Here is a 14,934-nt window from a genome sequence, read left to right on the forward strand (position 1 = left end):
TAAAGGTAAATTATATTGTATTTACGTGCCAAGGATAGAACTGAAATTGCCGCTGATATTGATTTATTCTTGTTAAATTTCAATGTCAGAATAAAAAAGTTTAGCAGTTAGCGGTTGCGACCTCTTTGAAAAGCGTGTACCTAAAAGTGTGTCGCGAACAGTAAGCGATGGCGAGTATACTCGTCGAACACGGAGTACGGGTGGCTGTTATAATATAGAATTAAGTTGTTACGAAACGACTGTTTTATTTTTCAATTTAGTACTGACGGGACTCGTCGTAACGTAAAATACTGCCATCTCTTCGTGACGAGTATACTCGTGGAAAACAGCCAATTGGTTAAACCAGGACCAGATCACGATACCGTTTAAAGATGAAATTTGTAGAATGGTTAGAGTTAGAGAATATCGGAACTTTGTATTATTATAACGTTTACCATCGCTGCGCTCTCGATATTAACCCTTAACTGCTGCTCTGGGACTCCCAGACGATATAAACATCCGCGTAACTTCGCTCTCGAGCAACGCGTGATGTCAAGTGTCTTGGTAATTTTCAATTAAGTCGCCCCTTATGACTATAACTTATAACTTCTGATCTTTGTTCCGTATAGGAGTAATTGAGAACGTACAACTTTCCTTTCGCTTTGTTTCGTCTTGTCCATTATGGATGAAAATGCGATTATAGTTACGAAACGAATCATTCTTCGTTGATCGCGATACAATGGAAATGTTTACAGCGAACGTTCCCGAGTGCTTCGAATAAAGAAAGAACGATGCAATACGATACTCTTTGACTTATAAATAACTTTCCTTTGAGACCAATCGGTGGATCAATTTTCTGGCTCCGCAGACGCAATGTTACACGTAATCCTAGGAATCGTGAAGTTTTCAGTCTTTTCTAATATTATTTTTCAACTTGAAATTCAATCTATTGGACGTAGGAATATTTTTACTGTAAACTATTAGAAAAATGTCCATCGTATAATCGACGAGCATCGCGAGAGTAATATCCAGGCTTTAAATTCTAAAGGCTCGTTACCGTACAACTGTAGTAGGCAACGTCGTTGCTCTAAACACGTACGTAATTTTGTTCACATTGTATAACCGATAACTATTTTCTTTTTATTATTTCTTTTTATTCGAATGTCCTTCAGCTTTCGCTTTACCACCGTACATCATCCCTACGTCATGCACCGATACTATTTTTCTTTTACACTGTGACACTTACTTGTCTGCTTGACCATGCGATCCTGATCATCATGCAAATGGTCCAAGACTGTTGTCGTAATACTCTACGGAATAACTAAAATTGTTGTATCGTTCTAACACGTTATAGATTTTATTAAAGAGGAACGTTTACTCGATAGAAGACTCAGATTCATGAAATAAGACACCGGTTTTCCCTGACGCCACTTTACGATATAAATAATTAAACTTTTTCTCCCTCGTATATGGAAAGCTTAAAATACTTTTCCTGTATTATCTATGCCAAATCTCCTGTCAATTTCGTTACTAAAATAAATGTTACAGTTATCAGCAATAATCGCCTGCACTCGACTATACGTTTCTTTAATTAAAAATTTATCAAAGCGAAGTCTTCGATTCTTTAAATTCTGCAAAATTTGATAAAAACGCGCAATGACTCGAAACTTCCGACGAGTAATGTACGCGAAAGACTCTGTATACTCGTTAGGTCGTTCCTCAAACGAGAAACAGATCGAACTGTTCGCGTTCGAGTCAAACGTAAAGGGAAAAGATTAAATTTCCTAACTTTCCGTCGATAGGATCTTCATCGACGTTTATGACAGTTGACTTCTCTTAATTAGCGAAGCTTCAAGCTTTCGATATTTCCAAGTTTCAATAATTCTCATTCTCCGTTCGCCTTTCAATGACCGTTATTAGCGTGAGCGTGTGTCAATAATCAAAGCGAACGATGCTCTTTTGAACCTTCCTTTCCTCTTCCATTCGTCTTCCTTTTCAGAACGGAATAATGGCTAGATCTACTTTACTCGTTGCGCTGATTTAACGAGTGCGTGTTTATTCTCTCTTTATTCTTCGTCTGCTTCTGCCCTCGCGTCTGTTGAACATCGATTCGATTGCTGAACTCGACTGTGTGATTCTCCTATCAGGAACGACATTTGCGTCGGAATATACATGTTACGGTCGTTCTTTAAAATTCTTCTAAATTAAAAGTTCCTTAAAACTCTCCTAGCTGCAAAGTTCTTCTCCTGAAAGAGTCGCGGTAAACGTGGATATCTGACGTTACGCGTTCGTTAACGAGCATCTCTTATGTCAAATATTACAAAGCAACGATTTACCCAAAATATAGAAATATCTTCCGAAATAGCGGACTCATCGTTAGATTATTAGATCGCGGATGTTCGTGCATTTGTGGGAATTTTAAAAATGCAAAAGTCCATGAAACGTTTAAGAAACGTAGAGGATGAAATAAATCTCTATCCGTTTCGGTTTATTCAGTCGTATTCGTGAAAGTAGCAAACTGCACGAACATACGTATATTATTATTATTATATCTTGTTTTTGCGAAAAGCATTTCTCTTGCAAGCATTTGCCTTTTATATTTCTTACTTTTGGCGTTCCGCGTACTTATAGGAAATTGCAGCTTAATCGTTGCAATAAAACTTATCGCTTTCTATTTTCCGTTTCTGCACATCTTCGTAAATTTATCGTATTAGCGACGTGAAGTATAACGGACGATTGATCGTAAATTGAAATCACAAATTCCCCATCGACCATTTCACAACAGACTGCCGCAGTTGCATGTTTTATAGGGGTGAATAGCCGCAGAGAAATCGATTCCAGTTCTACAAGGGACAAGTGTTATTGCTTTCATTTGAGCGCTCTGCCTAAGTATATTGTTCGTGGATTTACTGCAACAATGTTTAGGATTCTAAATTGCAACCTCCCAAGAGAAAACTTCGAAATGCTCTAAATATCGTATCGGCTACTTTCACGTAATGATATATTTGTTTTTTGACAAATAAATAAAGAAAAGAAAAGAAGAGTAAAATACACATCGAGAGTATTTTACCTGGAATACGTATTCAAGGATTATTTGCAGATTTTTCAGACCAAAGATACTTTTGTAAAGTGTATAATCATTTATCTGGAAAGTATTAAAAGTACTTCGTTTCTAGTAGGATTATATAATATCAATATCGTATTTAGGAAGTTGTGAAATTGCGAACTTATTAATAGGAAACACCATATAGATACAGAGAATGAAATTACTGATCGATACGGAGGATATTAATTCATTTAATATCTTGGCGATAGCAGATGATCGCTTTGCAATTAATCAGTACTCTGCAATTTATAATTGGATATAATGCAGTTAATTATTTAAATCAATTGTTACGTGTATAAAGATTGATAGCAGGTATTTATAACTTTTCTGCGATTTTCACATTAAGCATGATGAAGCAGTTGAATGATTAATTGATTCTCTTTAACATAGCCACGAGGGAGACGAATTTTTTTAAAAAGAAATATTCTCTTACCAACTACCGTCGGCAAAATACCGAGCGTAGGATTAAACTGTTAGTTGTGAAAACTATTAATATTAAATTAACGTTCGTTGGGACGATATTCGTTGGAATTATATTTTCAAAGTCTCATCTTTATGTATACTACCTGAAGTATAATATTTCTGCAAATAGTGAAATATAAAATAGTGAAATGACGATGTTACAGTAAAAATTGTTTTATCGTACAAAATTGAATATCTTTGTGTATTTGCTACGATATAATTATTAAAAAGAAGAAGAAACTTTCGATCATGAGAAAGATGGAATATAATGAAATATATTCAGACATTGAATAAAAATTTTTATTTTCATTTCGGAGGATGGAACGAACACGAAATATGCAGCAAATTTTGCGAATATTTCAAAATGAAGGAACTGCGCAAATATAAATATTTGCAAGTTAATTGCACTTAATATGGAACACCTGACTTTAAAAGCTTCCCAAAAACAGAAACATGCTTTTCTTTTCAATTGCTTTCGAGAAATTAATACGTCCTTTCTGTGTCGCTTTATAAATTCTTTTAACATCGATATTACGTTTTTTCCTAATATTAAATTCTAACAATTTCTTACAATTTTTCAGCTGAAAGTTGTATTAAAATAATTTTGGCAACTGCTGAAAATTGTTGAAATTGTTGCACCAAGAGCGTAATTTCTGGGAAAAAAGGGTCGATGAGAACTCAAATCCCTCCGGGACTGTTTTACTCGCTCTATTAAACAAACATGTTTAATGATAAATCATGCAAAAAGTAATATTTTTTACGTTCATTATTTAACACGACTCTCAGAAAAATTTTATAGGCTGTCAAACGTAACAATCAACTGCATTCGATCAACATGCTTTCATTTTTAAGGAAGTATTTCATTTATTATTTGCATTATTACTTTAATAAACGTTTGCTATACCGTTAACGTTCATATCTATAAACCAACGTTTACTTACAGCTTTACCCTTACATAACGTCAATCTTCGAAAGAATTACGGATTTTTATTATACAATATATTAATCTTAGTTATTATAACGTTAAGTTATTAGCAAAATTACAAGATTGAAGTTACCAGAAGAAAAAAAGCGAGGTGTTCGTTTCCTCTTTTACAAATATAGAAGAGGAAGGTTGCTTAAGAATGATTAAAACGTAAAATGAAATTCTAATTAAATAAACGCCGTATTACCATTTTTCTACTATAGTTTCGAGTAAATTCCGCGCACTAATCGTATTTCTCTACGGCACAATAATAACATTCTGTTAATCAGTCTTTGAAATGTCACCGCAAATGTTCCATGTGCAACGTGACGTGTATTCCGTGATAATTTTCTTAAACTATATGAAGTTAATGTAAATTCGAGCTATCGCGGGGAGACGCGGTCGTTAGAATACGCGTCAACGAGAGTCGTAAATTCCCGTTACGATTAGAATAATCGACACCACGAATAGTTCGATCCCCGTATTTCGGTTAGGATAATCGGGGTGGTTGATGCGGTATAACACTGAGAGTCACAGAATTATAATAATATATATTTCCAACAATTAGTCTACACGATTGAAAAGATATAAACAATTAACAACTTTATCGCACGCAGATAATATAGATGTATACAATATAGAGCAAGGCTCTTACAATTGAGCTTAGTCTCTTGGTGGACGTAGCACGATATTATACTTAATAAAATAAGCGAATGTTTGGCTATGTCGCGGATCGACTTGAATTGGCGTTCAGAATTTGACTCAAAGTGTAACGTTCGACGCGTCACAAGGAACTGATCGACTTTTGATGATTTCTTTGTCTCATCTTTAAGACGACCCCCACTATACTTAGGTCACGCCACCGTTCGCGCCTATGATCACGTATGTCTGTTCTTGCGTGGAAAACGTAACGGACCAAATTCGACGTTTCGAGAACTCGCTGCTTGGCGACAGCTATGCGCTCGTCGATACATTGTATATGATCCGGCGGTCAGATAAGACGATCTGACTGAGACACTGTAGGGCCGCGAGTGACGGTTAGAAAATACAGCCTGTGTTAAGCCTCGTGGCGTAACATCCTCCCCCCGTTGAGAGGGTACCGATCAAATGATATGGTGTGTCGTCGGACTCGTCTGGATCTGGGTGAATGGGTAAGGGGACCAGTCTTTTGACGCCACGATCCAGGGTAGTTGTTGCCGTCTGCACGGTAGCGGTCCGTATGATTCCGTCGACTCCTGGATGGACCTTGATCACGCGGCCCAAAGGCCATTGCATGGATGGTACGTTATCCTCCCTGAGGACTACTACGGTGCCTACTCGGATGTCGTGACTGCCCTTGCTCCATTTATTTCGGATGTTCAGCTCGTTCAGGTATTCTCGATGCCAGCGGCGCCAGACATGTTGTTTGACCCTTTGAATGTGTTGCCAGCTGGAGAGACGATTGGATGGAGTGTCCCGGAAATCTCGTTCTCGAAAGCTTGTTAGTGCATCTCCGATGAGGAAGTGACCGGGAGTAAGGACAAGAAGATCGTTTGGGTCAGATGATATTGGAGTCAGAGGACGGGAGTTGAGGATAGACTCGATTTCAATGATCAGTGTGTTCAAATTTTCGTATGTTAAGAGCTCGTTACCTGCGACACGTCTGAGATGTCGTTTGAAGGACTTCACCGCAGCCTCCCACAGCCCGCCAATGTGAGGTGAGTTGGGAGGAATGAAGTGCCATTCGATTCGTCGATCGGCTAAAAAGGACTGAATCTTTACCTTATGATCGTCGGACTGCAGGAGGTTTCGGAGCTCTCGTAATTCATTGTTGGCGCCAACGAAGTTGGTGCCGTTGTCAGAATAAATTGTTACACAGAATCCTCGGCGAGCGATGAATCTTCGCAGAGCAGCAATGAAGGCCTCGCTAGTGAGATCGGTGACCAGCTCGAGGTGGACTGCTTTAACTGCAAGGCATACGAAGATTGCTACATATACCTTGATTTTTCGTCGGTTGCGATCCTTTCGTTCCTTGATGTAGAACGGTCCGCAATAATCGATTCCGACGTTAGTAAATGGACGAGATTCCGTTATCCGTGCAGCTGGAAGGTCGCCCATTACGTACTCTACTGGAGGTGGATTGGCTCGGCAGCAACGTACGCACTTCTTCAGCGTGCTCCAAACTTGACTACGGCCGTCGATAGGCCAGTAAGATCTCCTTAAGGCATATAAGGTAGCTTGAGTTCCGGAGTGGAGATTTAGGAGGTGTTCATGCTCGATTATGAGTGCTGTAACTGAGGATTTGGGTAGAATGATTGGGTGTTTTTGAGTGAAGGGCATTGGTGAATGACTGAGTCGGCCTCCGACTCGCAATATCTCGTCCTTGTCCAGAAATGGATTGAGTCGTTGCAGCTTCCCCTTCACTGCAGCATTTCGATCTGTGCGGAGAGTACGTATTTCATCTGGAAAATAACAGAGTTGTAACAATTTGACCAATTTGTTATGCGCATCGGTTAAATCATGTGTGGTTAGAGGTCCCCCCCGATCCTGTTTTTGCCTCCATCTGAGGCAACGAGCGGCAATTCTTATCAGCTTGGGCCAAGAAGAATATCTCTCCAGTAGACTGTGGTCAGGCGGAGTCACGGACAGACATGTTGCCTTCTTTTGCTCTGGTATTTCAACTAATGGTATTGGGTTCCACGACGGCCAGTATTTTTCAGGTTGTTGGAGCCATTCTGGTCCATGTTGCCAAATGGTAGATCGCAGGAAGTCTCGGGGTGATTGGCCTCGAGATATGAGATCGGCAGGGTTATCGGTAGTGGGAATGTGGCGCCAATCTGAGGTGTGAGTCTTTTGTTGAATCTCTGTCACACGATTGGCGACGAAGGTTTTCAGCGTGTGAGGTGATGTATTAATCCAGTGTAGAACGATTGTAGAATCAGTCCAGTAAACGGTCCGAGAAATGTTGCTTGGTAACGCTTGAAGAACTGTAGTGGCCAATGATGCGAGAAGAAGTGCTCCACTTAGTTCCAGCCTTGGAATGGTTTGTGATTTGAGTGGAGCCACCTTTGATCTTGCAGTGAGGAGTCGTGTCCAAACATGACCATCCGGAGCGATGGTGCGAAGGTAGACGCATGCCCCATACGCCCTTTCGCTGGCGTCGCAGAATCCGTGTAATTCGATTTCCGCTGCAGTCTTGATTATAGTTTTACGTGGAAACTTCACGTTATTTAGCAAAGGTAGCTGTGAATAATATTTGCTCCATTCTGTGTGTACGTCAGCCGGAAGAGATTCGTCCCAGTCAAGTTTTAAAGTCCAAAGTCGTTGGAGCAACATCTTAGCGCGAACAATCACTGGTGCCAGTAATCCAAGAGGGTCGTAGATCTTGGCAATTTCGGAGCTGATTGTTCTCTTCGTAATTCGAGAGGCGGTAGGATTGATTTTGACGGAATATAGGATCGAATCGTCAAAGGAATTCCAAACAACACCCAGAGTTTTGAAAGTTTGCGATTCGCCTAGTAGCAGCTTATCGTTTATGTCCTGCTCGGAAAGTCCTCGTAACAGTGCCCGGTCGTTCGCTGCCCATTTTCGGATGTTTAAGCCGGCTAGTTTAAGCAATTCTATGAGCTCCGTTCTCAGTAGTTGTGCCTCGTTCTTTGTATCGGCTCCTGTGAGAACATCGTCGACGTAGAAGTCTCGCTGTAAGACCATCGCTGCTCGTGGGTATCGATGTCCCTCGTCGTCTGCCAGTTGTTTGAGGCACCGAATGGCTAGATAGGGGGCCGCTGACAGCCCGAATGTCACTGTGTTAAGTTGATAGGTGTCAACTTCTCCGTCAGAGTTGCGCCACAAGATTTGTTGGAATTTCCGATCCTCTGGACGCACAAGAAATTGTCGATACATCTTTTCGACATCGCCTGTGTTACGCCACTAGGCTTAACACAGGCTGTATTTTCTAACCGTCACTCGCGGCCCTACAATGTCTCAGTCAGATCGTCTTATCTGACCGCCGGATCATATACAATGTATCGACGAGCGCGTAGCTGTCGCCAAGCAGCGAGTTCTCGAAACGTCGAATTTGGTCCGTTACGTTTTCCACGCAAGAACAGACATACGTGATCATAGGCGCGAACGGTGGCGTGACCTAAGTATAGTGGGGGTCGTCTTAAAGATGAAACAAAGAAATCATCTAAAGTCGATCAGTTCCTTGTGACGCGTCGAACGTTACACATTGAGTCAAAGATCTAACGCCGAATTTCTAACATTAAGTCTCATACCGTGCTACTCTATTATTGCAGCGTGATAAGTTATTAAGTGTTTATATCTATTCATTCGTGTATATTAAGTGTTGGAAATATAAATTTTAACTCTGTGAGCCACAGTGTTATCATACCTGAATCACCCCTATTATCTTAATCGAAATACGGGGATCGAACTATTCGTGGTGTCGATCATTCTGATCGTAACGGGAATTTACGACTCCCGTTGGCGCATATTCTAACGACCGCGTCTCCCCGCGATAGCTCGAAAATACATGGTCCTTCGAGCCGGATCACGTGCCATCAAAGAAGTGCACTGACCAGTGACTATACAGTGTCACGTGAAATCCACATTCCAACACCTTAGTCAACTGACCAAAGGAGCCGCCACCGGAGAGGAACACCTCCTTCGTTCAGCATCTACACGAGCCCACGCCACACTGTAGCGAGTAAAAACCGACTCTCTGACCAACGCCCATTTGATCCAGGTAAGATCGTTCCTACCATTAAAATCAAATATGGCCCAACCTGACTCGATCAGCACATTGAGGCGGAGACGAAGCGGCCTCGCCAACCGCTTTACAATCACGAAACGCCAACTCGATGAATACGAAGAGTCTGGTCAAGTAGACAACGGCTACTTAGTATCTTGCCGTCAAGCGTTCGACGACGTCTGGAAGAAGTTACTCGCGGTTCAAGACGAGTTAGAAGGGTTAGATGAAGGGGAAGTCGATCGGGCCGCCGCGTTGTATCAAGAGAGGCTGGAGATTGACGTACGGTTCACAGGTCTCCTTGATAAAATACCCGCACCAAACCCCTCTCCGACTAAAACGCGCGATTCAGGCGTGAAGCCCGAGCCGACATCACTTACCTTACCAGAGGTCCGCGCTCCTCCGTTCGACGGTGCCCTCGAGAACTGGACCTATTTTTATGACACGTTCTCATCCACTGTAGATCGTAATGAAAATTTAACGAATGTCCAGAAATTTCAATATCTACGCGCAGCTATCACTGGACGGGCCGCACGGAGCATCCAATCATTGGAACCCACAGATGCCAACTACCCCATCGCGCTTAACACATTGAAGGAGAAATTTAATTGCCCCCTCCGGATCTGTATGCGTCATTGGGAATTGATGCGCAGTTATCCCGAAATAGAAAAGGAAACTCCTGAAGCCATTGAGGATTTGATGGAAACCATCAGCGTAAATCTCAAAGCGCTCGAAAGATTAGGACAGTCTGTAACTTCAGATGTAGTACTTATCGAGTTGATCGCGTCAAAATTGCCTTCGTCTAGTATGCGTAAATGGCAACGTACGTTGCCAAATCAGGAAGTACCTTCCTACCATCAGCTGATGGAATTCCTAAAAACACGAGCCAACGGGAATCAGCTCCTCTCTAAAGTAACGAAAACAAAGGAGCCACCCCCCAAACCTCATCGTCGCCGATATAACCTACCACATGGACGAACCTATGCTACAACCAGCAGGGCGCTGGTGTGTCCGACCTGCGACGGACCCCACAACCTCAGAGACTGTAAAGTTTTCAAAGCCAAATCAACCATAGAACGCCTTCAACTCGTAAAAATGGCATCGCTGTGTACAAACTGTCTAGGCAACGGACATTCGATAACACAGTGCACCGCGCGTTCGTGTCATATCTGCGGGCGACGACATCATACGTACCTACACCGAGAACAAATACAAGAAAATTCGCGGTCGTCGAGCAGTCGTTCATCGAGCGGTCGGTCGTCGTCAGACAGTCGTTCATCAAGCGGTCGATCGTCGGGATGTCGTTCATCGTACGAACGATCCTCTCATGGACAATCGCCATCCGGATCATCGAAGTCGCGTTCGGTCCACCATTCGAGACGACCCGCCAAACATTCAAATAACCCTACACCTTCGGCTCCAAGCGATACAAAAGTTCACACTTCGTATGAGTCACGCGCATCACGGACCAAGGGTAATGTTCCAGAATCCTCGTCCAAAACCCAACCAGGTCAAAACTGACTAGACAAACGGGCCGCAAAGGAAGGGACCGAAACGACACATATATCTCTAGACGTTACGCCGCATCATGATCTGCTGGTCACAGCACAGATCGATGTGCTAGACAAGAGGGCATCTCCAATTCGAGCCAGAGCACTGCTAGATACTGGCTCTAGTATGAATTTCATGACTGAGAAATTCGCAAACTCCCTCGGTATAAAACGAAAGAGATGTTCGGTCCCAATCGGAGCCCTCGACGACTTGACCACTATCGCAAGGAGCCAACTAACGACAACCATTGTTTCTATGGATGGCAAATATGAACGCACAGCAACGTTTTTAGTAATCCCAACAATATCATCGGCAGTCCCAGACCACCCAATCGATCGGTCCGCTCTCCAGATACCCAAAAATCTAAAATTAGCCGATCCAACATTTCACATACCAAGCCCTATCGAAATATTATTGAGCTCGGGACCAACGTTAGCCTCATTATGTGTCGGGCAGATTAAAATATCACAATCCATCGATACTGAGTTATGTTTGCAGAAAACTCGCTTCGGTTGGGTTATCGGGGGGAGCCCATCCACGCAATCGGGCACACATTCGTTTCACATTACCACAGCCGATCTACAAACGGATCTCTCGCGATTTTGGGAAATCGACGAGGGACCATCCACCACACATTTATCGGAAGCGGAATTACAGTGCGAAGAACATTTCCGTAACCATGTCCGACGCAACAAGGAAGGGCGATATATCGTCGCCCTGCCCTTCAACGAGAAGCTTCCCACAATTGGGACATCAAAGTCCGTTGCAATGAGTAGACTCGCCGCTCTTTCTCGCCGGTTCCAACGCGATAAGCAATTCGAAGCCGCGTACAACACGGTGATCCAAGAATATTTAGACTTAGGTCATATGACCAAGATTCCGCACACTCATCCCTCAAATAATGGTTACTATTTGCCGCATCACGGCGTGATAAAGGAATCGAGCAACACCACTAAACTCCGGGTAGTGTTCGATGGATCAGCAATCAGCACCACCGGAGTTTCTCTCAACGACACTCTACATACCGGACCCAAACTCCAAGAAGATCTGGTTGAGATTCTGCTGAGATTCCGATCACATCAGTATGTCCTAACGGGTGACATCGAGAAGATGTATCGACAAATTCTCGTACGCCCAGACGATCGTAAATATCAACTGATTCTATGGCGCAATTCCAACGGGGAAATCGATACTTATCAGCTCAACACCGTGACCTTCGGACTATCAGCTGCCCCATATTTAGCACTCCGCTGCCTGAAACAATTGGCAGAAGACGAAGGAAATCGATTTCCGCGAGCGTCATCGGTTGTACAGCGTGATTTCTATGTCGACGACGCCCTCACCGGGGCCGATACAAAGGAAGAGTTAATAGCGGTACGACACGAACTCACGGACCTTCTCAGATCGGGCGGCTTAAACATCCGTGAATGGGCATCTAACGATAAGGACATACTGCGTGGACTATCCGAGAGAAAGACAAATCGAACACTACAATTGGGTGAGTCACAGACATTGAAAACTCTAGGTATCTATTGGGATTCCCAGGATGACACAATACTGTACTCAGTTGAACCCACAGCGACCATCACCCGTGTCACAAAGCGATCAATGAGTTCGGTGATAGCCCGAATCTATGATCCATTAGGATTGCTCGCGCCAGTGATTGTCAGAGCCAAAATATTGCTTCAACGCGTCTGGGCATTAAAACTAGACTGGAATGAATCATTGCCATCCGAATTGCATACAGAATGGGACCGATACTATACCCAACTACCCTTGCTTAGTGATATTCGATTTCCTCGCAAAACGGTGGTCAAGGCAGCCACTCAGATAGAACTACACGGTTTTTGCGACGCCAGTGAAAAGGCATACGGGGCATGTATATATCTGCGCAGTCTCAGCTCGGATGGACATATCGAAACCCAATTACTCACCGTGCGATCAAAGGTCGCGCCGCTAAAATCCTTGACAATCCCAAGACTCGAATTAAGCGGAGCATTGCTCCTCACCTCGCTAATGTCCATGGTAAAGAATTCCCTCACTATAGACGTTTCTCGGATCGTTTATTGGACAGATTCGACCATCGTGCTCCAGTGGATCAAGTCCTCGCCACATACGTTAAAAACATTCGTAGCGAACCGCGTGGCCGAGATCCAAACGAAAACCAACATCGCCGATTGGCGGCATGTGCCTACGGATGACAACCCAGCGGATCTGATCTCCCGAGGGCAGGCTCCCAAGGAATTCCTGCGTCCAAACATCTGGAAACACGGACCCGAATGGCTCAAGCAGCAGCAGGAGAACTGGCCGATCTGGATTCCTACACCGTCGGGGGACATCCCGGAACAGAAAAAAACGATCTGTCTAACGACGAATAACAACGATAACCCCCTCCTTCACCGATACTCGTCCTGGACCAGACTAATCAGAGTCGTCGCTTGGTGTCTTCGATGGAAACATAAACAACACCTAGCTGCCCATCTAACAACAGACGAATTAACCAGGGCTCACAACAGGGTGATCAAAATCATACAATCCGGTCATTTTGCGACGGAAATTCGGACACTACAGAAAGATCGAAGCAGGGACGTTGGAGGAAAACTACAACCATTAAATCCCTTCCTCGACGAAGATGGGATATTACGAGTCGGAGGACGACTAACCAACTCTTCTATACCCTTCAATCAAAAATACCCCATTATATTACCCAAAGCATCTGTTACAGAGCTCATCATAAACCAGGAGCATCGGAAAAACCACCACACCGGGACACAAGCCACCCTGTACGCGGTAAGATTGCGCTACTGGCCGATCGACAGTCGTAGCCAAGTGTGGCGTACCATTAAAAGGTGCGTCCGCTGCTGCAGAGCCAACCCGCCACCAGTGGAATATTTGATGGGTGATTTGCCAGAGGCGCGTATTACCGAATCGCGTCCGTTTACGAACGTCGGAATCGACTACTGCGGCCCATTCTACATCAAGGAGAGGAGGGATCGCAACCGACGTAAAATAAAAATATACGCTGCCATATTCGTTTGTTTAGCAACCAAGGCTGTCCATATAGAACTAGTCAGCGATCTAACCACCGACGCTTTCCTAGCCGCTCTACGTCGATTCATTTCGCGGCGAGGACATTGCGCAACCATCCTTACCGACAATGGCACCAATTTCGTCGGGGCCAACCGGGAGCTGCAAGAACTCCGGACCCTATTGCAGTCTGACGACCACAAGGAGAGGGTACAGAATTTTCTCGCCGACCGACAGATACAATGGCGTTTCAACCCTCCAAACTCACCACACTTTGGCGGTTTATGGGAAGCCGCGGTGAAATCCTTCAAGCGCCATCTCATCCGCGTCGTCGGCACGGAGCTATTGACCTTTGAGCACCTTCATACTCTTGTGGTTGAGATTGAAGCCATCCTCAATTCACGCCCACTGACTCCCATATCACCCGATCCGAAAGATCCCCCTGTCCTCACTCCCGGTCATTTTCTAATCGGTGACACACTCACGAGTTTACGGGAGCGTGATTTCAGGACAGTTTCATCAGGACGGTTATCAAGTTGGCAGCGCATCCACCAGATCAAACAGCAGTTCTGGAGCAGATGGCATCGAGAGTACCTCAACGAGCTAACCCGCCGCAATAAATGGGACAAGGGCAAACATGATATCCGAGAAGGCACCGTAGTAGTTCTCAGGGAGGATAACGTACCACCCATGCAATGGCCTTTGGGCCGCGTGATCAAGGTCCATCCAGGAGTCGACGGAATCATACGGACCGCTACCGTGCAGACGGCAACAACTACCCTGGATCGTGGCGTCAAAAGATTGGTCCCCTTACCCATTCACCCAGATCCAGACCCTTCCGACCACCCCCACGGAGCGAAGGAGATTCGCCAGCGACGCACCTGACTCCACACCATATCATTTGATCGGTACTCTCTCAACGGGGGGAGGATGTTACGCCACTAGGCTTAACACAGGCTGTATTTTCTAACCGTCACTCGCGGCCCTACAATGTCTCAGTCAGATCGTCTTATCTGACCGCCGGATCATATACAATGTATCGACGAACGCATAGCTGTCGCCAAGCAGCGAGTTCTCGAAACGTCGAATTTGGTCCGTTACGTTTTCCACGCAAGA

At 44.0% G+C, this 14,934-nt stretch overlaps 4 protein-coding genes across 5 annotated transcripts in view; 2 read left to right on the plus strand and 2 right to left on the minus strand.

The window, feature by feature from the left end:
- LOC126926770 (uncharacterized) overlaps window positions 1-8,406 on the minus strand; it is a 77,767-nt gene extending 69,361 nt beyond the window's left edge. The window contains exon 1 of the mRNA XM_050743107.1: window positions 5,564-8,406. Coding sequence (XP_050599064.1) covers window positions 5,564-8,393 — 2,830 coding nt within the window. The 5' untranslated portion in view covers window positions 8,394-8,406. The remainder of the gene's footprint in view (window positions 1-5,563) is intronic.
- The window catches only part of LOC126926771 (uncharacterized), a 77,699-nt gene extending 69,039 nt beyond the window's left edge, over window positions 1-8,660 (plus strand). The window contains exon 2 of the mRNA XM_050743108.1: window positions 8,425-8,660. Coding sequence (XP_050599065.1) covers window positions 8,425-8,449 — 25 coding nt within the window. The 3' untranslated portion in view covers window positions 8,450-8,660. The remainder of the gene's footprint in view (window positions 1-8,424) is intronic.
- LOC126926783 (uncharacterized) overlaps window positions 1-14,934 on the minus strand; it is a 77,496-nt gene that overhangs the window by 59,456 nt on the left and 3,106 nt on the right. The gene's annotated exons all lie outside the window — the stretch shown is intronic.
- LOC126926914 (uncharacterized) lies at window positions 9,268-14,425 on the plus strand. The gene is made up of 3 exons (XM_050743231.1): window positions 9,268-10,285; window positions 10,814-14,275; window positions 14,328-14,425. Exons 1-3 carry the CDS (start codon window positions 9,268-9,270, stop codon window positions 14,423-14,425), a joined length of 4,578 nt encoding a protein of 1,525 aa, XP_050599188.1.

The sequence above is a fragment of the Bombus affinis genome, unplaced genomic scaffold (assembly GCF_024516045.1).
Source record: "Bombus affinis isolate iyBomAffi1 unplaced genomic scaffold, iyBomAffi1.2 ctg00000059.1, whole genome shotgun sequence".
NCBI classification, from domain to species: Eukaryota; Metazoa; Arthropoda; class Insecta; order Hymenoptera; family Apidae; genus Bombus; species Bombus affinis.

Excerpts from the sequence above, each read along its gene's own strand:
- LOC126926914 (XM_050743231.1), top strand. The coding sequence starts at position 9,268 with ATGGCCCAACCTGACTCGATCAGCACATTGAGGCGGAGACGAAGCGGC. Across the intron at positions 10,286-10,813 it reads ACCCCACAACCTCAGAGACT|ACGTTACGCCGCATCATGAT; the intron begins GTAAAGTTTTCA and ends ATATATCTCTAG. Across the intron at positions 14,276-14,327 it reads TCCCCCTGTCCTCACTCCCG|GACAGTTTCATCAGGACGGT; the intron begins GTCATTTTCTAA and ends GCGTGATTTCAG.